Source organism: Mirounga leonina, unplaced genomic scaffold (assembly GCF_011800145.1).
Source record: "Mirounga leonina isolate KUSES-001 unplaced genomic scaffold, KU_Mleo_1.0 Mir_118, whole genome shotgun sequence".
In the NCBI taxonomy this organism is placed as follows: domain Eukaryota; kingdom Metazoa; phylum Chordata; class Mammalia; order Carnivora; family Phocidae; genus Mirounga; species Mirounga leonina.
Window position 1 is genome coordinate 573,055 of NW_023270277.1, and position 21,853 is coordinate 594,907.

At 47.4% G+C, this 21,853-nt stretch overlaps 1 protein-coding gene across 1 annotated transcript in view; it reads left to right on the forward strand.

The window, feature by feature from the left end:
* LOC118007321 (gamma-2-syntrophin-like) overlaps positions 1 to 21,853 on the forward strand; it is a 219,473-nt gene that overhangs the window by 157,108 nt on the left and 40,512 nt on the right. The window contains exons 13-14 of the mRNA XM_035000341.1: positions 2,727 to 2,843; positions 15,643 to 15,714. Coding sequence (XP_034856232.1) covers positions 2,727 to 2,843; positions 15,643 to 15,714 — 189 coding nt within the window. The remainder of the gene's footprint in view (positions 1 to 2,726; positions 2,844 to 15,642; positions 15,715 to 21,853) is intronic.

Below are 21,853 nucleotides of genomic sequence, written 5' to 3' on the forward strand. Positions count from 1 at the left end.
TAGGGATGAGCTGACTCCCAATCCGGGGGCTCCCGGTCACTGGGTCTATAAGTGCGTAGGAATTAGCTGACTCCCCATTTCGGGGCTCCTGGTCACTGGGTCTATAAGTGCATAGGAATTAGCTGACTCTATGATTTGGGGCTCCCAGTCACTGGGTCTTTAAGTGGATAGGGATGAGCTGACTCCCCACTTCGGGGCTCCTGATCACTGGTCATTGGGTCTGTAAGTGGGTAGGGATGAGCTGATCATAAATTTAGAAAAATGTTACAAGAAATAAAAGTTACATTCAGAATAACTTTCCTGAGAGTTTCTTTCCTAATTATAGAATGTTGACTAGAGGGTTAGAACACAGCCACTGGGTTGGACCTTCTCGTAGGTGGGGGAATGCCTCGATTTCAGGGCATACTCGGATTGCCTGGCACATCAGGAAATCAAAGCCTGCTTTGTTTTAGTTTGAGTCACAAGAGAGTCTGGAAACAGGGTCAAAGAAATAAAACTCCTGATACCAAGAACACGAAGTAATTAGGGTTCGGAGACCTGGAGGCAGTGGGGTAATGGTGCTCTCAGGTTATCTCAGAGAAGTTTTATCGCACATTAAACCATGTTTGTGTGATGCCGGTCTCCGTGGCCCTGTTTGAGTAACAGCTGCTTTCTGATTCCAAGTAATCTCTTTCCTGGTGACATAATTTGGCCAGATTAACATCTATGCCACACTTTCTTCTTCCATAAAATAAGAGAACTGTAATGGGCAATCTAAAGACTGTTTTCTAACCTGAAAATTTCTGTATTACTTTGAACTTTTTTTGTCAGGGGCTCAAATTAGTATATTTGGGGAGAAATATTAGAGATGAGTTTTACTGCATGGGCTTATTGAAGAACTGTGCCTGATGTGTCTCATTGTGCTTTTGGTAGAGGATTATCTCACGTTTTCCCCAAAACTAAACATTTTGTGTATATTGCAGGAGTTTAGATTTGTGACATTGGGCCCTTTAAGAATGAGAGGCAATGATTTTCTCATTCCAAACAGTTCTTTCCTGGTTCTGGTATGTAGCAAAGTCATAATATTTGGATAAATATTTGAAAAAAATACACGTATTTGCGAACTACTGACATTGGAAAAAACAAATATAAAGCAGAAGATCATACAAAAGGCCTGGAGTATAGATTTTTTTAGACTCTTATATTTAGTGAATAAGATGATTGTGTAATTTGCCATCCAAACAGAGGCCTGTCCTTCTGGGATGATGGCCAGCCTAAAAGTGACAGGCATGCATTTGAAATTGTCCTGGGCAAACCGAAACACTTGTTCCCTGCAAAAATAGCAAGTAGCTCTGTACATTTCCGAACTAAAATTCACCTGGAAAACCTGAATTAAAGCGAAATATGAATACCTTACTCACCAAATCCAAAAGAAACCTAAATCTCAGGAATGTGGGCTTTTTCTGTGTAAAGGATGAGCTGTACAGTATCATCTGATGGACACTTAGCTAATTATCTCAACTCACTCAAGTGGGAAAAAAAAAGACTTTCCTATAGAAATGGCATCAGAAAAGATAAATGAAAATATGCTCATTTATTATAATGGTTATGTCCTCTTAATTTAATTACAGTGATATAATTAGGTAGGTGTTCATAAAATTATAATATACGTTTTTTGGAACACGTAATAAGCCATTAGAAAATTCATAATGTAAAAGATAAAATTAGCTAACCTTAAAATTATTTATGAGCTACAAATACCTAAAAAAGATTCATAAAGCAGGTAATGTTTCCATTAATAGCTAAGCTATAATTTATCTCTTTGCTAATTGATCTAGGGAGAATTAAATTACATATGAAATGTCATTAAGTTCACATGCAATTTATAGATGTTTTGGATTATGAACAATCTGATTTTTATAAAATTTCTTTCTGTAAAATCCCATCTGGCATCTTGACCCAGGACATCTTTCACCAGGAGTTGGAGTGAAAGCTGTCAGGGGTTTGTCCTGCAGACCGCAGCGGCGGGGACAGCCCACCTGAGCCCGGGCTGGGTTAGCACCTCCCTCCCCCCCGCCAGGTGTCCCCACCTGGAAGCAGCTCCTAGGACAGGTGTATTGCACAAGGTGGCTGGCATGTCTGTGAAGATTCCCTTTTAATTATACTGAAATGCACAAGTTACTTTAAAGCCTTACTCCCTACTATGTGTGCAACATTAAAGTTTCAGGTAAGACGCGGGACTGACATTCATTTGAATTCATGCCCTGAACACTTCAATTATGTCATTGTTTTCATTAACTTTTTGAATCCTATTCTGATTTGTTACAACTTGTGTTTTGTGCCTTTGTATTAGGAAGTTGGACTGTAAAGAAAATCAGGCTTTCCACGTAGGTCAACTCTGTGTTTACTGTAGCAATGGAGGATACAGCTGTCGGCAGCCACAACCTCGTAGACAAATCTGCAATACTAGCCCCAAAGAGAGTGCAATTTAATGCTGTGTTTTAAATATACATGGGGGGGCACAACTCTCCTGCAGCCGAGGACCCTGTGGGGCGCAGACGCACCCAGAGACGCTCCTGGCCGGTGTGGAACTGTGGGTGTTCCTCTCATACGCTCGCGCTCCCAGCCGTCTGTTTGGTCTGAGCATTAGGAAGCCCGCTGGTTCTGAGTGCCCACTGTCTGTTCCTTCTAGCCCCAGTGCACACTCACTACGGCTTGGGTTTAATTTCAAGGGTTTTCCTCTGCAGGTTGTGCATATGGGATGGGTCAGCGAGAGACTCGAAGGCACTGGCTCCTGTCATACCTTCCGATCCAAGTTCCTGGCCCTGAAAGGCTCGTCCCTCCACGTGTTCAGCACCCCTCCGGTAAGGACGCCCGGACTCCCTGGGGAGGGGCTGCTGCGGAGAAGCAGCTCGGGATGTGGTGTCTGCCGGAGGCCAGACACAGAGGGGCCAGACGCCGCCGCTCTCCTGCTCACACACCAGCTGGCTGGGAAGCGGGGGTGCAGAAGGCTTTTCTCAGAGCGTCACACACAAAACAGAACAAAACCCTTCTCTTCACACATTCCGAGTTAATGGCCAGAAAGTGAAATTTAAAAAGTCACTCTTTCCTTCACATCCCCGTTTTATTAAAATAACCAAACAGCCTGATTCAGCAGCGCCCACCACGTAGACCCGATGCTAAATGCCATAGTTTACAATTGTATCATCACGGACACCACTTTCCAGAAGGGACCAAATACAACGTGTGCCCCGCCCAGTGAGGAGTTAAAGCAGTTGCTCGTCCAGTATGGAGAATTCCTGTGTCCCAGTTTCCCCAGAGGTTGACACTGAGTGTGACCCTAGGACATTTGTGGAAACTAGAAGCTCAGGAGTGGGTGTCCCCAATAACAACACCATAGACCACCAGTCCTCCCCACGTACCTGACACTCTCCTTCTGTCCCTGGAACAACCAGGGCACCGGGTTGTACGGGTTTTGATAAGCTAGTGCTGTGAATTTACTGAGGTTAAAGAGTCCTCTAAATTTTTTTTAAAAAACAATCATAGAATTCTCCTCAAACAAATGTACTGATTTTTCTTAACATTTGTTGCTAATGTAATATTAGGTGGTTTTGCCTGACAAAGACAAGTAGGAGAGAATTTGAAACCTAACACAGAAACAAACCTCACTAACATGGGGCTCACTTTGGGCTCTGCAGGAGTGGGGAGTGGGGCTGGTGAACCCAGGGGAGGGGCCGTCCGTCCGCAGTCCTAACAGAGATGCTCACATGTCCCTGTTACAGAGGGAGACTCAGGGCAGGCTCAGGCCCTGATGCGCAGGAGGAAGAGCCTCGCCTCCACCCGGTTTAGCACGGTCAGCTCAGTGCCTGAGACCAGAGGCGCCCCTCGCAGGACCGCAGGTTGTTCCCAGTTATTTTTCCTGCTGATAGTTGAGGTTCTCTGTGACATTTCTCGTCCCACTTCTGAGGACCCCGGGGATGACCACTGTCCCGGGCACCCTGGGGTTTGGGGCACGGCCGGGTTGGGGAGCCCCGAGGTGACTGCGGTCCCAACGGCACGGCCCCTCCTGATCTCAGTGCTGTCCCGGCATAATTACTGTTAGCAGTCACTTGGGCCCCAGGTCTGAGCTGGGACCGGGTCGCAGGCTGTGCTCTGCCGCGATGGTTCTGGCATGTGCAGGAAGGGCCGGAGAGTGTGGACACAGAGCAGGCCGCTCCCTCCCAGTGGGGAGGGCCCCGTGAAGGCGGATGGTACCCCCACCGTGGCTCCCAGTGTGTGGCCTGGCGTGGAATTCCAGGGCAGAGTCTGTAAGACCCATTCACAAAGCGGTGTTTTTCAAACTACTTCACGACCTGTACATGATGTTTAGGAAATGCAGGGGTACCTGGGATGAGGATCATGGCTCTGTCACCGCCAGGGCTCCAGAGAACCAGACGCCCGAGCTGCAGGAAGTGCCTCTGCCCGGGACAGAGGGCCTGTGGCCGTGCCGTTGGCTGGAAACGTGGGGGTTTGGTCTCCCCGTGCATCTCTGTGCCTCCAGGCACAAGTCCGTGTCAGGGTGCTGAGACCTGCCCACCTGTGCCCGCAGAGGGGGCGCTGAGCGGAGCCGTCTCTCCGGACACGGCTGGTACATCCTGGGTTCTCCTCCAGGGAGTCCGTGCTGATCTTCCCAGTGAGCGGACCTGAATCTCACAGCTCGCTGTGTGTTTGGGAGGCAGCAGGCTGCGGCACGCCTGGAGACCGGGGTGGATGGGAGGCCGCTCCCAGGCTCAGATGGAGTTTATGGCGCAGCACCTCGCACACATGGCTGAGGAGTAAATGCACACGTGCAGAGTGCTCGCACAGCTCGGCCTGTCCTGGCCAGCCCTGCATGAACATGACCCGGCTTATCCCACCCTCAGCTGCAGGGACCTGGAGCATCGGCCCTTGTGCCACCTGGGACTTGCCCTGAATGCTTGCTCCTGCACGCATGCACCTGCTGCCCTACGCAGCCCCCAAGTCGCACTATCTCAGGCTCACGCACTCTGTCCTCGCTCTTGGTCTCTGCTTGCTCCTTACCTACCGTGGGGCCCTTGTCTGTGGCTGCATTGGCCGGGCAGCATGGCTGCTGCCTTATGGACTGTCATCCAGCAGACTGCGATCTGGTCCAGGATTCGGGGATAAAGCTGTGTGATCTGGGGCAGGTCACCAACCCTCTCTGGTCTGCTCGCGCCCCACACATCAAGTTGGAGTGAAGTCCGGCACCCGCTGGAAGAACGGGCCCATAGAGGCTGCACCACTCTTCTCCTGTCCTGTCAGCTTCCATTCCTGCTGGCCTCTGCTGAACTTGTGGTGTGTTTTCACATTCAAGCCCCAGAGGGGCACGTCTGACTGGCTGGCACAGTCCTTGAGGGCAGGGACCCCTGTCTGCGCCAGGGAATGTGAGGCTTGGAAGACACTGACGTGCCGGCCAGGAACCCCCTGGTGGGGGGGCGGAGGAGACCCCTAGCACCGACTCAGGGAAGGGCTGGGCTGTCCGTTTCACCTGTAGCCGTGGTCACCAGCGGGCCTCCATGGGACCTGGGTTCCTGCACCCGGGAGGTGTGCACAGGAAAGGGCCTTGTCAACAACTGTTGGAAAACTAGGTAAACCTGTTAGGCGTCTTTCTGGGGGTTTCTCCCAAGTTGTATTGCTCCCCAAGGTGGTACAGCTCGCGTTACCGCACGTGACCCAGCAAGGCATGCGTGAACTTAATCCCAGCCTCGCAGAGATACGTGCCAGGAAAGTCATGGGTCTGAAAGTCCCCTCGAAGCTCCCCAAGTACGCTTCTGGGTGTCCAGTCGTCAGAGCCTGAGACTCTGGTCCTACAGGTGTTGGTGAGGTGCATGGTCCCAACACTGCTTTAGTCCACTGTCACCATTTCATTGGGGGTATTTATTTGATATAAACGAGAGGAAATAGAAGAATCTAGTCTAATTTTTACCTGTATGTTCATCTGTTTCCTCATTTGAGTCTTGCTTGAATGAAATTCATGGGTAAATAGTAAATAAGTATAACTGAGGGGGCTATTTTTGATAATCTTAGTCAAAATCGGCTCTTTAGAGATCACGCATTCACTGTATTTATTACTGGAACATTCTTAAAAAGCATCTAAAAGCTGCAAGGACAGGCTTTGTGGGTGGATCTCTGCATTAATGACCCTGAACTGAAGGGGAAATTCAATTTTCTAGACATTCGGTTCTAGCATGGTGCTTAGGAGGCCCCACGTCATCTCTGGAAGGAGTCTGGTGGCGTCGGCCGGCCGCCGAGCTCTGCCGGGATGCCTGAGTCCCTCTCAGACCGGAGAGCTCCAGCCGTTCACAACGCCCCACACAGGCGGGCGCCTGGCCCTGCGCAGACCCACCTATCCCTGTGCCGGGGGGCGGGGGGCTCGGCTTGAAGTGAGCATCCCCCCAGGTATTGTGTCTAGATTCGTGTCCTAGAGCAGGCCTCCAAAACCTGTTTTAAATGTGCTGACCTACCTGGGAAGACGTAACGAAGCAAGGGCACAGCCTCCCTCACGGCTCCTTCATGGCTGGCTGAGTCAGGAGATCTGTTGACACACGAGTTTGAGCCGTTCATTCTGTGCTTGCTTGGGCAGCTCACAGAAGATGAGCACGGCGCCTGCACAGGATGGCACGTGGATGAGACCAATCGTTCCAGGAGATCCTGATGCGTCTGACTCTCGAGTTAAACCTGCTGCTTTTTCCTCATACCTGGGTTTACGAGGCTCAGTTGCAGGTGTGGAATCCAGCTGGTATCTCAGACGTGGGTGACTTCTGCCACAGCACAGTGCATGGCGTCCCTGCAGGCCACCGTGGTGCTGGGGCCGGAGGTGCAGGCGGGGGCCGGGCCGGGCCGGGCCGGGGGCGCTGCCCCGTGAGCACAGCCTCGTCTGCTGAGACCGGCCCCCTTTCTGTTGTCTTAGGACAGAACTAACACTCGCAGACTGGTCACCACAACATGGCACCATGCCCGCATGGGGCCTCTCCACCCTCCCCTGGTCTCCCTGTCTCTGTCTCTCTGTCTCTCTTGGTCTCTGTCTCCCTGTCTCTGTGTCTCTCTGACCAACGTCTCCGCCGTGACCTGACTTCGGATTCCCCGGAGACAGAGCCCTGCCTTAGTCGCAGGAGCCTCCCTCCCGGACCCCTCCTAGGGCTGCCCGGTGTCCAGGTCTCTTTGAAACAAAGGTCCTTCCTAGCCGCTGTTTCTTTTGTGGCCCCTCCTCATTCAGGATCTCTGCAGAAGGTGACCACCCAGGTCCCCGTGCCCGTCTCAGGGTCACCAGCGGCGACTTCCTGTGATCAAGAGGGTTTTGTTGACGGAAAGAGAAGCGTGAGGCCCCTTGGAGCTAGTTTGGTTCTCGCTGTTAACTTGTAAAGAGACGGCACAGCCCCAGATGAGTCTAGGAAGTAGTTTCTGGGACGCGGGGCGCTGGGAGGTGGAGTGAGCCCCGCACACGTTCACCAGTAGCCTCGGGTTTAACGAAGCCGGATGTTAACGAACTTTGTGTGCATCTCTCCAAAAACTGAAATATGAAGATGCAGTCACCCTCGAAAAAGCAGGGAGTGCAACCCTCTGAATCCTTAAATGTAAAAATAAAATGGTTCATTACATAATATGGCATCTCTGGGCAGGCTGTGAAGCTGCAGAATCCGGGAAATTTGGGAAGCACACCCACCCCACAGCCGTGAGAGGAAAATGCCCCCGTTTCCTGAGATGGAGCGTGATGGGGGGTGTATGGGTGAGGGCTGGGTGTTCCTCAGCTTGAAACACCTGACAATGTCCAAAGGAGATGCTCGAGTAGAGATGGAATCACCTGTGTCCGGTTCTGGGAAGAGATCTGGCGGGCAGCATCCGTGCACGGATGTCCCTGGGGCTGAGGCCACATGAGCCCTGATACCCTTCTCAGTGGGTTCTTCATGTTGCAAGCCACCTATATCCCTTTCCCAGTGGCAGTCGATCCTAGTCACCCACACGGAGAAATGAAAAGGCGAAGGCAGTGGTATTTATAAATATTCAATCCCCAAATTAGAGTGAGTTCACTTGATTTATTTGCATGCTTCTTAATGTCTTCATGTAATTTAAAAATTCCTGGTGACCTAAACTGTCGGTGCTAAATATCATCTATAAAATCAGAATAAATGCTCCCTGAAGAGGGTTGTAGTGAGGTTAAAATAAGGTGATTTATGTGGGAGTTGTCTGTACTGATGAAATGCTAGAAGCGCACTCGGTATTTTCTGTGATCACAAAGAAGATGCTCTTTGACTCTTGGTTGAATAATCCATAATATAAGTATTGGCAGGTAGTAAAGCCTAGTGGTTGTGCTGTGTGTTTGGAAATGCCATCGAATTCTCTCTAAAGAGAATATAAAGGAAAAACCAACACTTTAGGTTTTTTGGGGGATGGGGAGAGTAAGCCAAGAAATCTCAAAGTGTTTCCTGGCTGAAACCCGTAAATAACGAAGAGCAAATTCCACAAGACAGCAAAGACAGTCTACGTAAGAGTGTTCAGTCCTTTGTGGTTCAAAGGGAAGGGATGACAGCAGGTGTAGCAGGTTGGATCCAGGTGCAGAGAGAAGGCATGGCCTGTGGCGCACTCCCTGCCCACGGTTCTGCACTGTGATTTCTCCGTGGGACATGGATGCTCCATTCCCAGACCTTTGGAAATATTTTCAAGAGTTCACATCTTTTAAGGTAGAAATGGTAGCAGCTCCCTTTCTATTTTAATTAGATGCAAAAAACAGGTATGTAAATATTTTACCATTAAAACTGAGTATTTTGAAAACCTTTGTGTCCCTGTTGGGTTCGCGTGTCCAGGAGTTAGGTAGAGACCAGGAAAAAATCTGGAACACAAAAATGTCAAAGTCAGAAAATGAAAGCAAGCCTTCATGGCTCTTTCTGCCATTCCATGTGTATGTGATGTTGTAGGACAGAGTTTCACACCCATTTCCAAACACACGTTAGAACCCGCACGTCAGAGTCCACACAGTAATTTCCTGGGAAGTGAAAGGCCAGGGCGTAGTTCTCTCGGCAGCTGATTTTCTTGGCCGCTGGACACGATGCTCTGGGTAGAAACAGCGGGTGTGAGTAGTCCTTCTGTGGTCCTGTGATGACGTCTCAGTCCTTCGTGAGCCTGAGCCCCTGCACTCTGGACCTCACGAAAGGCCCTCAGGGTTTTCTCCCCCCTTCTGTGGGACAGGCTGGCTGAGGGGCTGGACTTGGTATTGTTCTTCCCCAGGGCAGCGAGGCTCTGATGAAGCCCCAGCAGGGGTGGCTCTGGCTAACCTGCCTCCCCGAGGTTCTTGGGAAGAACGGTGCTCTGGGGTCTGTCAGAAGGCTCCAACGGGACTTTTCCCCAGTGTTTTCTGTGGGACCTGGTTGAGCTCCTGGAGGTAAATCTCACAGTGTCGTGGGGCCTCCCCGACCCCGTGATTGGGTCGCCCTGCAGTTTTTAACTTGGGGTGGCCCACACTGAGCCCCCAGCAATCTGCTAATATGACAGTGGTTTTCCTGCTAGTGTGGATCCCCGCAGTGGACTCCACTACCCAGGCTCCGCTCTGGGAGGCTGTGCTGACCTGTCTTGGGACCACGGTGTGCCCTGTGTCCCCCCTTATGGATCCGGGAAGTGTCTGTTCAGGTTTTCACTTGTTACATAAGAGCAGTGACTTCCAAGCTCCTTATGCACAATGAGAAACGTGCTAACTTTTTAAATAAAAAAAAAAAAGCAAACTTTACCATTACTTAACATTATGATGCCAGTTTAAACGAATCATTTTCATGCATTATTCAAAATAACAAAGGCGTACTTTTAAAAGGGGACTGGAAAGCTTTTGTAAGACAAGGAAGAAGTTTCACTCTGAAAACACTAGGGAAAGAGTGGTTTTGTGGAATAAGCTGTGAACTGCTTCTCATTAGCCGTAGGCTGTAAGCTGAGCCTGCCTGTGCTGTCTGGCAACTGGGGGAGTGCTGGTCACCCTCGAGTCCACAGTGTCCTCCATCTGAGGACAGGGGCACATCCCACAGGCTCATGGTGAACACTGAGGACCTGCATCTGTATATTCTTTTTTTTTTTAATTTTATTATGTTATGTTAGTCACCATATAGTACATCATTGGTTTTTGATGTGATGATCCACGATCCACTGTTTTCGTATAACACCTAGTGCTCCATGGTGTTCGTATAACACCCAGTCCTCCTCATCACCAGGCCAACCAATCCTCCCTCCCCCCTCCCCTCATTTTTCCCTTCCTTCTCCTAATGTCCTCCATGCTATTCCTTATGTTCCACAAATAAGTGAAACCATATGATAATTGTCTTTCTCTGCTTGGCTTATTTCACTTAGCATAATCTCCTCCAGTCCCATCCATGTTGATGTAAAAGCTGGGTATTCATCCTTTCTGATGGCTGAGTAATATTCCATTGTATATACGGACCACATCTTCTTTATCCATTCGTCTGTTGAGGGCATCTCGGCTGTTTCCACAGTTTGGCTATTGCAGACATTGCTGCTATGAACATTGGGGTGCATATGGCCCTTCTTTTCACTACATCTGTGTCTTTGGGGTAAATACCTAGTAGTGCAATTGCTGGGTCACAGGGTAGCTCTATTTTTAAATTTTTGAGGCACTTCCACACTGTTTTCCAAAGTGGCTGTACCAACTTGCATTCCCACCAACAGTGTAAGAGAGTTCCCCTTTCTCCACAGCCTCTCCAACATTTGTTGTTTCTTTCCTTATCCATTTTTGCCATTCTAACTGGTGTAAGGTGGTATCTCAGTGTGGTTTTGATTTGAATTTCCCTGATGGCTAATGATGATGAACATTTTTTCATGTGCCTGTTAGCCATTTGTTTGTCTTCTTCAGAGAAGCTACTTTTCATATCTTCTGCCCACTTTTCGACTTGATTATTTGTTTTTTGGGTGCTGAGTTTGAGAAATTCTTTATAGATCTTGGATACCAGCCCTTTATCTGTAGTGTCATTTGCAAATATCTTCTCCCATTCTGTGGGTTGCCTCTTTGTTTTGTTGACTGTTTCCTTTGCTGTGCAGAAGCTTTTTATCTTGATGAAGTCCCAAAGTTCATTTTTGCTTTTGTTTCACTTGCCTTTGGAGATGTATCTTGAAAGAAGTTGCTATGGCCGATGTCGAAGAGGTTACTGCCTATGTTCTCCTCTAGCATTTGGATGGATTCCTGTCTCACATTGAGGTCTTTCATCTACTTTGAGTTTATCTTTGTGAATGGTGTTAGAGAATGGTCGAGTTTCATTCTTCTGCATGTGGCTGTCCAATTTTCCCAGCACCATTTATTAAAGAGACTGTCTTTTTTCCATTGCATGTTTTTTCCTGCTTTGTCAAAGATTATTTGACCATAGAGTTGAGGGTCCATATCTGGGTTCTCTATTCTGTTCCATTAGTCTACATGGAAATCAATGGAAATCAACGCATCTGTATATTCATAACTATGTTTGAAAACTCTAAAACATTTAAATTTAACATGGAATTTTGCTATTACTATTTAGCAACTTCTCCTTATAAAAGCAATACACGAAATATGGCAAGTGAATTTATTCCTAAATATTTACAGATATTTGAGTCGGACCTTGGACGTTGTATCCTGGAGCTGGTGACAATTTGCCAATAACAATTTCTACTTTGCCCAAATCTATAACAACCATATGTGAAGTTTTTAATGTCTGTGTATTTATTTATGCTATGGTGACATAAAACATGAGGTTTCTGAATCTGAGACAGACTACTACTGACTCACCACACATCTTCGGGCCCGTTTCTGGGCACGGACCCCACAGGTGGTGCAGCGAGCACCGACGTGCTCTGCACGGACAGAGATTTGAGAAGGGAGGGCACCCATGGCACAAGAGAGAGACTGTACCTCACTGGCCGTGTAAACAAGGGCTCTCTGGGGGAGGAGAGGCTGCTGCTCATCACCCTGTGGAATGAGACCAGATCGCTCCAGAAGGCAAATGTCCCTGACCAGTCACTATCTCTGTACCCACTTATGCAACCTTCCTCCCAGGGGAGTCTGCTCAGAAAGCCTGACCACACTCACAGAGCCTGTGTCTCAACACTTCAAGTCAGAACACTTGAATACATTTTCAGAAGGTCCAAAGATTCTCTGACAAATAATTTAGGAAGAGCTGAAAGAGAAAGTCCTATACTCAAGGATGGTTTCTGAGCTCCATCAAGATGAGGCAAAGGGATGACATTGAAGCAAAAAAAGAAGGACAGAGGGCTGGAAGAGAGATGGGGGAGGGGAGTCCATCAGCATTTTCCATCTCGGGTGGGCGTCCGGTGCAGAGGAAGCAGAACCCAGAGGTGGGGGCTGGCCCAGGACTTCCAGGCGCTGGGAGGTGCTCCCAAGTGTGGATTAAAGCCAGGATAATTCTCATCACTCTGCTCTTCTTCCTGCCAGCCTGTTATTTCTGACTTGCAAATTGGAATCTGAGAAAACGGGAGCTACTCATGTTTTCAAACATCATTAAAATGTGTTAATAACAGTCAATTTTATAGCATCTTACAGCATTAACATACAAATTATGTAGCAGTTACCTGTGGACATGCAAGAAATATTAGAGGCAATTTTAAGAATGTCAATTAGGCAAATATATTCTATCATTTAATTTTTTTTACCTGAAAAGAAATAATTGAAGACTTGTAGACTGAAAAAATATTAGACAATTGTATATCAAATACAGAATTATTCTGTGTCACCTCTGGGGCTGCACTGAAAGTATTCCACAATAATATCAAAAGACGCCAAGATATTACATCTTATAGTCTAAAATTTCTGCAACATTTCAAGTCAAATATGGTCCCATAAAATAGAAACTGTTAACTCTCATGACTTGGGAAAAGTAGCAATGGCATGTGGTTACAAATGTTCACTCTGATCATTCCCTTTTCGTTGCCAGCTGGTTGGAAAAATTGAGGTGTCAGCATGGATCATTTTTCCTTTTCCTGATTTCTGAGTCATCAGGAATGAGTGTAAGGACCAAGGGATCACATCCTATCCCCGTCCCCTGGAAGCATTTTTCCAGAGACAGGCAGGTGTGGTGATGGCTCCGAATGCCAGTCTGCATCCCTCTCTCACTATCAGGAGATCTTAGCCCTCCTGAGAAACCGTGCAGATTGCTCACGCTGGCTGCATCTGAGGACCTCTGATGTAAGGAGGTTACGTCAGGGAGCATCTAGTTTGCAAATCGAGGAGTTCTGACTGAATATGCATCTCTGTGTAAATAAGGTTTTCCTAGTTCACTCTCCATCTTTCCTCCCCGCTACCGTCTGTCTGTCTGCCAGCCTTTCCTTGTAAAAGGGGTCAGGCTTTTTACCCTTGGATTGTCTCTTAAGACCTCACCACAACAGAGTCATCACCGGCGCATATTTTTAAGACAAAGTTCTGACCAGGTCGGGCTGGGGTGGGACCTGAGATTCTGTATTTCTAGCAAGCTCCCAGGTAATGCTGATGCTGCTGGGTCACATGGCCTCATAATTCAAGAGTCTATTTTAATACATCAATAATAAATTTACTTGAAAGTCAAGATCTCTGAGCCCCACGCCACACTTGCTAAATCTGAATCAGATGGTGCCAGGAACATGCCTCATAACGGGCTTCACAGGTAATTCCTGGCTGTGCTCAGCTTTAGTTCAAAACTCTAGGAACATCTGCTTCAGAAATTTCATCCCATCACTGACTGCTGTCCTCCAGACCTCTAATTTTGAACTTTATATTTACCTTCTAATTACATGTATATATGTGGATACACACACTGGTATATAATTTTTCACTTTACTAATCTAGTAGATGCTGATCTTGTTGTCTCGGGGACGACCGTGTCCTAAATCATTCCAGCCTGTGAGATGGTTGGGTTTAGTGTTGGGTTGGCACAGCCCAGACAGTTTCCAGAGTTATAACTAATTTAAAAAAGGTGAAAGGAGCCCGAAGGGCATCATGGATATTTTGGAGGTAATTTGCGTCAAACAGAAGCAGGAACACTTTCTGCTTTTTCTGAATCAGAGAAGCGTTCATGTAGCAAAGCTTGAGGACGGCAAACCCACACACTGACGTGAGCCTTTATGGTGCCAGGTCCCAGCAGCAAGGAAGCTAATAAGGGGGAACGTTCTGAATAATGTAATTTTTTTCTTTGTATTTTCATGATTCTTCAAAAATAAGCAGCATTGTTGTAACTGGAAAAGTTAAAAATTGTGTCCACGTGCATCCTGCAGCCTCCAAGCTCCACTGTACCCCAAATCACCTTCCAGTTATCACTCTAACTGACCTTCTCGCTGTTGTAGCTGTTGTATTCTACCTTTCGCATTTTCAATCACAGGAGTAAGGACTTACTCTGGGTCAGTTGATACTAAGTGGCCACACGTCCCTGTGATTCTTGTGTCATTAACTCTTCGGTGAAATGTTCCGAGGTGATGGGTTTGAAATGCCTGGTTGCCGCCCGGTGTTTCTATAGCGGAACGATTTCAAGAAGGTCACCACTTAGTACATCAGGTACTTCCAACATTTCAAAGACACCGTGAACCGTGATTAGTTTCATTTTTTATTTGTATGTTTAATGGCTGGAAAGTAAGTGCAGGGTGAGCAATAAAAACCAAATTTGTTACAGTGTTGACTATTTCAGATTTTATGTGTGAAATATTCTAGTGTAGAGATCATACATGCGAATGTGAATTGTCAGCCATAAAACAGCACTCAAAAATCAGAAGATTTGGGATACCTGGGTGGCTCGGTCGGTGAAGCCTCTGCCTTTGGCTCGGGTCATGATCTCAGGGTCCTGGGATCGAGTCCCGCATCCGGCTCCCTGCTCATGGGGGAGTCTGCTTCTCCCTCTCCCTCTGCTGCTCCCCCTGCTTGTGTATGCACACTCTCTCTCTCTTTCTTTCTGTCAAATAAATAAAATCTTTTTAAAAAATTGGATGATTTGATCATTATGATCATTAAAATAGTTGTAAAACGCAATGTCAGGCCAATCAAAAACATGTTCAGTTAAATTGATGAGCTAATAAGTTTGTATTATTCCTGGAATGGAGCAGACTAGTGAGTTGAGTCCTAATTCACAAGACTGGACACACACACTTCAGGTCACATCCCAGCAAACACACAGACTCACACACACTAACACATATACTGGTCACCCTCCTAAGTTCTCTAAATTTGACCTAAAATTCCTCCTGAATTCAGTGTCAATCCGAGTCAGTGTAGAATCCAAAATGAATTCTGCAGCTGTACCTGAATGCGTGTGATAGACGAGCCCCTACCTTACCAGCTTGTGCCGAGCCCCAACGGAGGTGAGCACAGGTGACTCAAATCCACGGCCACGTGAAGGTTTAGTGTTCCTACCATCCTACTCACGGCTTAGAATTTACTTAAGGTAAAGACTCACTCCGCTGCTGTAAATGTTTACAATTATCCAATTAAAAGTAGCATGTTCGTTTTCATGTATACTTAACAATCTTTCCATGTTTACTGAGGTATAATTGACAAAACCGCAGTATCTCTAACGTGTACAACGAGGTAGTTTGATGTGTGCGAACACCCTACGCTGAAGTGACATGCCCATTATCTCGCATAGTAGGAGAACGCTTGTGGTTTATGTGTATGTTTTATATTTCTTGCAGGTTAGCACATTAGACTGGGTACAAGCAGAAAAATCCTACAACCTCTGTGAGGTACTATTTAAACTTCACAAGGTAGGTGTTCTTTGCACATGAGTGCTTTCATATAAATAAGATGTGCCTTTGGGTTCAAAGAGTCCGTTGAAGTAGTAAGATAACCTGAAAATCTTCTGTATTCATCCCATTTTCGCATCCTCACAGTTGCCATCCTGTTGTTCATGAAGGTGGATGGGTGGGTCGGTAGGCAGATGGATGGGTGGATGGATGGATGGATGGTTGGATGAGTGGATGGGCGGGTGGGTAGATGGGTGAGTGGATGGGTGGGCGGGCAGATGGGTGGGTGGGTGGATGGATGGTGTGTGCACAAGTGTGTATGTGCACGTGTGTTGGAGAGAGGGCATTTTAGTTGCCTCTACTTACAGTAAGATGTTCCAGAATCTTTGGTTATTATTGTCCTTGTCATTGTTTTTAATATATCAGATAAAAACCTGAGTCCTAACAGCTTTCTAATCAGCCACTGAGCTGACCAGAAGGGCTAATCAAATAGTCGCCTGCTATTATAGGGAAAGTACTCACTGGCTAAGGAAGGGCAAAGTGTTACCTGTAACATGCATCCCAAGCTTTTGTATCATCCAGTTTAGTTGAACACTTCCAAAGTAGTGAATCCATTGCAGCAGAATCAGTTCTCAGTTTCTGCTGGGCTGACGCCTCCCCCGGGGCATGTGAAGTTGGGGGCGAGGGTCAGGGCTTCCCGTGAGTCCTGGTGGGACTCCTGCTTGCTTGCAGTGGTCATGTGTTGCTAGATTGGAGATGAAGGCAACTGGGTGAATGTGGATTCCACCAAGTTGCACAAGCCTCAGAGACACAGTTATCCCACTGGTGGACTTTTAGCAGATCTCAGGCTAGTAGAGAATTCTTTAAAACACTAAATTATACAAAAAGGTTGGGAAGTGGAACCTGAGATGGAAAATGAGGGGAAGAAAGTCAGTCCTGGTCACTGAGCTGGCTCAAGTGAAGGCAGATGGTCCCTGGGGGAGTCAGTCCTACCCCTCCCTGGTGGCCTGGGGGCAGTTGCGGTGGGCCCTGGCCTGCTCCCAGCTGTGGCTTGTGCCCAGGTGGTTGGGAGGCCGTATGTCTGGCCTCCAGTTGCTGCTCAGGGAGAACCCAGGGCCATCACCACAGGTCATGGGGGCAGAGTCGCAGGCAACTGTCCTCAGCCCCCCACGCGCAGACCACTGAGATCAGGCCGGCCCACGGCATACAGGCAGCGGGGGGATGGTTGAGTGCCACCGAGGGTTTGTGGTTGTGTGTGAAGTGCGTGCTCTAGAGTTCGACGGGCTGACTCCACCCCTTGAAATTTTACTTGATTTCTTTACACCTCAGTTACGTCATCTGCAGAATGAAAGCAGTATTGGTATTCTCTATTGTACGGTTCTCTCTGCGGGGTTGTGTTAGTTCAGTGGATGGCGACAGCATCGCTCTGGCCGTAGTGAGGTCCTCACTCAGCATGGCCTCCCGGGCATGTGTGAGGTCCCTTCCAGCCCAGGGCGTCCTGGGAGCTGGGACTCACCAGCACCGCAGTCCGGGGCAGCGTGCTGCCGGTGACTCCGTCCTGTCCTACAGAAGTCACCTGGCGGGAGCTTTAACACAGAGCTAAAGATTCCATTTTGTATGAGATGTGGCCCAGGCATCTGTCTTCATTCTTTAGGCTTCCATGGTGCTGTTAATATGCATCTAAATCTCAAAACTACTAGTGCGTGCCAGGCAGTGTTTGCGGCTTGACAAGTCCTTGTAAATAAACACCATTTTATTGCACTAACATATCCCTTTGAGTCATTAGATATTAAGCTGCACAGAACCTCAGTGATCAGAGGTGTTGTTGGACTAGCACCCTTAACAAAGCCGTGAGAGTATTCATTGGTTATAATGCCACTAGTGATCCTGATATTTACTTATATCGCCTTCACATTTCCTCTTCACTTACCTTTCTGCAGTAGTTGAAACTCATTCGCTCAGTTATTAGTTCATGCATGAAAATTAAAGTCCCAGAGAGAGAGAGCTGCCTCTGGGTTGGTGATCTATTTCTGGGAAACAAACAACCCAAACACTTAGATGTATAGAATGACACGCATTATCCCAGCCCCTGGGGGCCAGGCGTCATCCGTCTCACTGTTGCGCACAAGGTGAATCAGGATTTCAGCCTACCTCTGTGGTCCCGGCCAAACGCAGCACAGGGGAATGCGGTTGCTGGAAGATGTTGGACTGGAGGGCGCAGCGCCTTGCTGGAGGCTGCCCTCTGACCCTAGCCTGCTGGCGCGCTCCATCAGAGACAACCCATCATTTCTGCCGTATTCTGTGGTTAGAGCAGGGCACTAAACGTATGTATAACATATGACACGTGACATACATGATAGCATATATATGATATGTAGATGTATACATGTGGGCGGAGACCAGGCGATGCCCACCATACGTGACAGGGAGCAGGCTGCACTTGGCTGGACTGTGCTTGTTGCTGTCGAGGCCCGTGTGCAGGGTGGGGACGTCTGGTCGACCTGTGGGCTTCACTGAGCTCTCAGAAGTGAGTCATATACACTGTGATTGAGGCTGTCTCTAGGCTTCCTCTGAAAAGACCAACAGCAAGCCTTGACCGCGTTATCAGGGGCATGAGTTTGGGAGTTGTGTCCAACCAGCTAGGAGCTCCCTTCATTTTGGGGATATTTCCATCAAGGACTGATTTCTTCCAGCAGCAAGAAGCCCAGATGGAGAGCTTTGACTCCACGGTAAATGAGGCACAGGCCTGAAATACAAGCCAGGAAGGGTTTGTCCTGTGTCCTGGTGCAGGAGGGCTGTGACCCCTGCATAGAACCCCCCGTTTCCTTCTCAACTATGCAAATCCAAATAGGAAGTCTGTGTCTAGGTCAAAAGTTAAAAACATACCTGATGGAATTGTTAGTGTGTTTGTCTGAGAAGTTGACCCTAAGGAGTCATTAATCAAAAATTAGAAGTTTTGAATGAAAATTTAATGTTTTAAATTTTGGTTGGCCTCCTTAAATATCCTCAAAAAGAATTTTAAATTTAGATCTGGAATTTTAGGCTGCATGTAGTAGTAATACACACAAGGGAAACACATTCCCATAATACTGTCATCAAAATGCTAAAAAATTAATGTTATGTTGAAGCTGTTCTCATGACAATTCTTACGTGTAGACTTTTATTCATCGATATTCCAAAAAAAGAATTTTATAGAAAGATCTGATGTCCTTTATCTTTTTTTTACAAAGGCTCCTCACTGTCCCATTTTGGCCTTTTTATCACCTTGTTTATATGGCTTCCCACATGTCGGAGGTGTGGTTTTGGTATTGGGATATCTCCGGAGGATCATCCTTTTGTGTGGCTGTTCTTCATTAATAAACCAGACAGCCGTTTCTGTTTTTATCCAGCATGTTTCCCAGGAAGACTGAGGGAAAGTCTTTGCCAGTACACTTGTTATGAAGCGATTATGAAACCATTAAATTAGCCAGGAGACCGGCTACAGCACGAGGTCAAACCTACAGGGTGCAAGTGGTAACAGTAAAGACAATTTTATAGCACTTAACAGTTTTAAAAAGGAGGTTGTATTCTGCAGGTCAAGTGATGTGTTTGGAAGTCTTAAATAGTGATCTCAAAAAATGATATCTCCTTTTGTGCACACCTTTAATTGTTGCGGAAGATCATCCTGCACACATACACTTAAAATTATCCATAAGCATTTAATTAATCTTTCAAAGAGTAAAGTAAGTGAATGATTATTCCAAGAACTGGCATGCAGGGCACAGTGTTTTAAAATGACCATTTCCAAGGACAGTCATCAGTATGCAGTCCAGGAATTAAATTTCGTAGTTGTAGTTTTGTTTTTCTGACTTTTTTCTCTCTAAAGATTACTTTTTCTGATTCTTAGATTACTTCTTCTGATTCTTGTTGTTCTCTATTTCAACTCTCATTAGAAAATAGATGAGAAAATTGCATCGGTCAGCTTTGGTTGCAGAAGAGACATAAATTGTGCACAGCTCCTGGAGAGCGGCTAATAAAGGTGCCGTCCAACAGTGAGGAGCATCCTGCAGGAAAGTAGATGGATTTTCCTCTCAACATAAGAATATTCAGTTTAAAATTTTTAGTAAACTTAAGCTTACTCATGTTTGGCAGAGGATCTAGACAGTAATGTCTGCTGTTGGGGAGTGCCTCCGGGAGCCTTGCTGAACACCCCATTTACTTCTGAGCTGATCCTCATTATCTTCCCCCACAGCTCAGAGCTCAGAAGCACAGGGTAACTCCCTGGAACCTCACTGGAGGCTGGATAGGACCCAGGTTTGCTTGGCTTCCAGCTGATCTTTTTTTTTTTTTTTAAGATTTTATTTATTTATTTGACAGAGATAGCAACAGCAGGAACACGAGCAGGGGGAGTGAGAGAGGGAGAAGCAGGCTTCCCGCCAAGCAGGGAGCCCGATGCGGGGCTCGATCCCAGGACCCTGGGACCATGACCTGAGCCGAAGGCAGATGCTTAACGACTGAGCCACCCAGGTGCCCCCCAGCTGATCTTATATCCTATTGTATTTCACTTGTTGGAAGCATCATGTTCAAGAATCTCTCTGAAGTCTTAAGAGTTTTCTAACCCGCTCTCCATCACCGGCAAAGCAGTGGGTTTCTGTAGTTGGGATTCCCAGGGAAGGGGGTCCTCAGTAAATGTCCTGAAGTCCCTCCCGTCAGAGGAGAGCTTGCAGGGAACAGCAGGGAAGACTTTGCAGTTGGCTCAGCTGCATTTCAGCAAAGGGCAGGGGGTCTCTAAGAGCTGGGGGGGCAGGTCAGGAGAGGAACCCTGGGCCAACTGTGGGACCCAAAGTAAAAGTGAGCTGTCTCTCTCTTTGGGTAGGCTTTAGTTTTGCAAGTGGAAGCAGACCCAGAGATGTGGGGCTCCTGCCTGGCATGGAGGCCTGAAGTCAGGGGCACCATGTTCCTTGATGTCTGCATTCCCAGGGGAAGGCTCCAGGTCCCCAAGAAAGACAAACCTGGGCTGTGGACTTGGCAGCAGGCTCTTAACAGGGTTTGCATCTCAAAGGGATTTATAATTAGGTTTTCTAATGCAGATGCTCTGTGGATAGGAGACTGGGGAGAGGTCTAGGGGAGCCTGAACTGTGTCATAGCAAATCACTGACCTCACATTGACTGAGTTATTATTTCAAAAAGGCACTCCTAAAACACCGGGAATGAGCCACACATGGAGAATTAAGGTCACTTACATCACATTAATAGCACATTATTTGTTGTGAGGCTGAACAGTTTGTGTTACAGAAAGTAAAGATATCTCTGAAATCCTTTTGTGTTCTGTCGTGGGCTATCTCAGGTTGTTCAAAAGCTATTTTTAGTTCCTCCCATTTCTTACATACAGAGCTCAGCTCACTGGTTTGAGTCATAAACACGTTACTCCTTGAAATTCCTCAGAATTGCTCTAAATAAATAATTCAAAAGAGTCAAATTGCTATGTGGGTGAAAATATTTAATGTGAGCTGGATCTTAGCTCACACTGACCGTCCCACTGCTCAGCATTGCCTTAAAGAAAACGTGCTTTTGTGCAAACCTGTAATGACGTAGTGTGAGCTGAGGATGTGTGTGCAGCCTCCTCCTCAGGTCTGCATTTGAAAGTTCAAAAACAGGCTCAGAGAGAAGTAAATGGCCGAGGTCGACAGCTAATAGTTGGCAGAGGAAGGTTTCAGGTCTTGATGGATCTCAAGCCTATGAAACTGCGGGCTCCCCAGTTATCCCAGCGACAGGAGAGAACGGGACTGGCCGTCCCACTGACCTCCTCGCTGGACAGACGCTTCCTGAGGGGGTCGTGTTTGGTCAACAGTCTTTGATGGTTACACTCAGTAGTTCCAGACAGAATTTCTGAAAGCGTGCTCACTCTTTCTGGCTTATGACATGTCATTTTATTTACTGAATGGCTTGTTTCCCAGGCTGAAGTGAAGGATCCGGGGGGGCTCCAGAATCCAGGTGCAGTCTGTGTTCCCAGGTTCATTTCGAATGAGGAATGCAGGCACGGTGCACAGGCCACACCGCCCACACGCACACGCATGCGCACGCACACACCCATACGCACGCACACACACACCCATGCGCACGCAACCCATGCACACGCACGCCCACGTGCACACCCACACACGCACACCCATGCGCACGC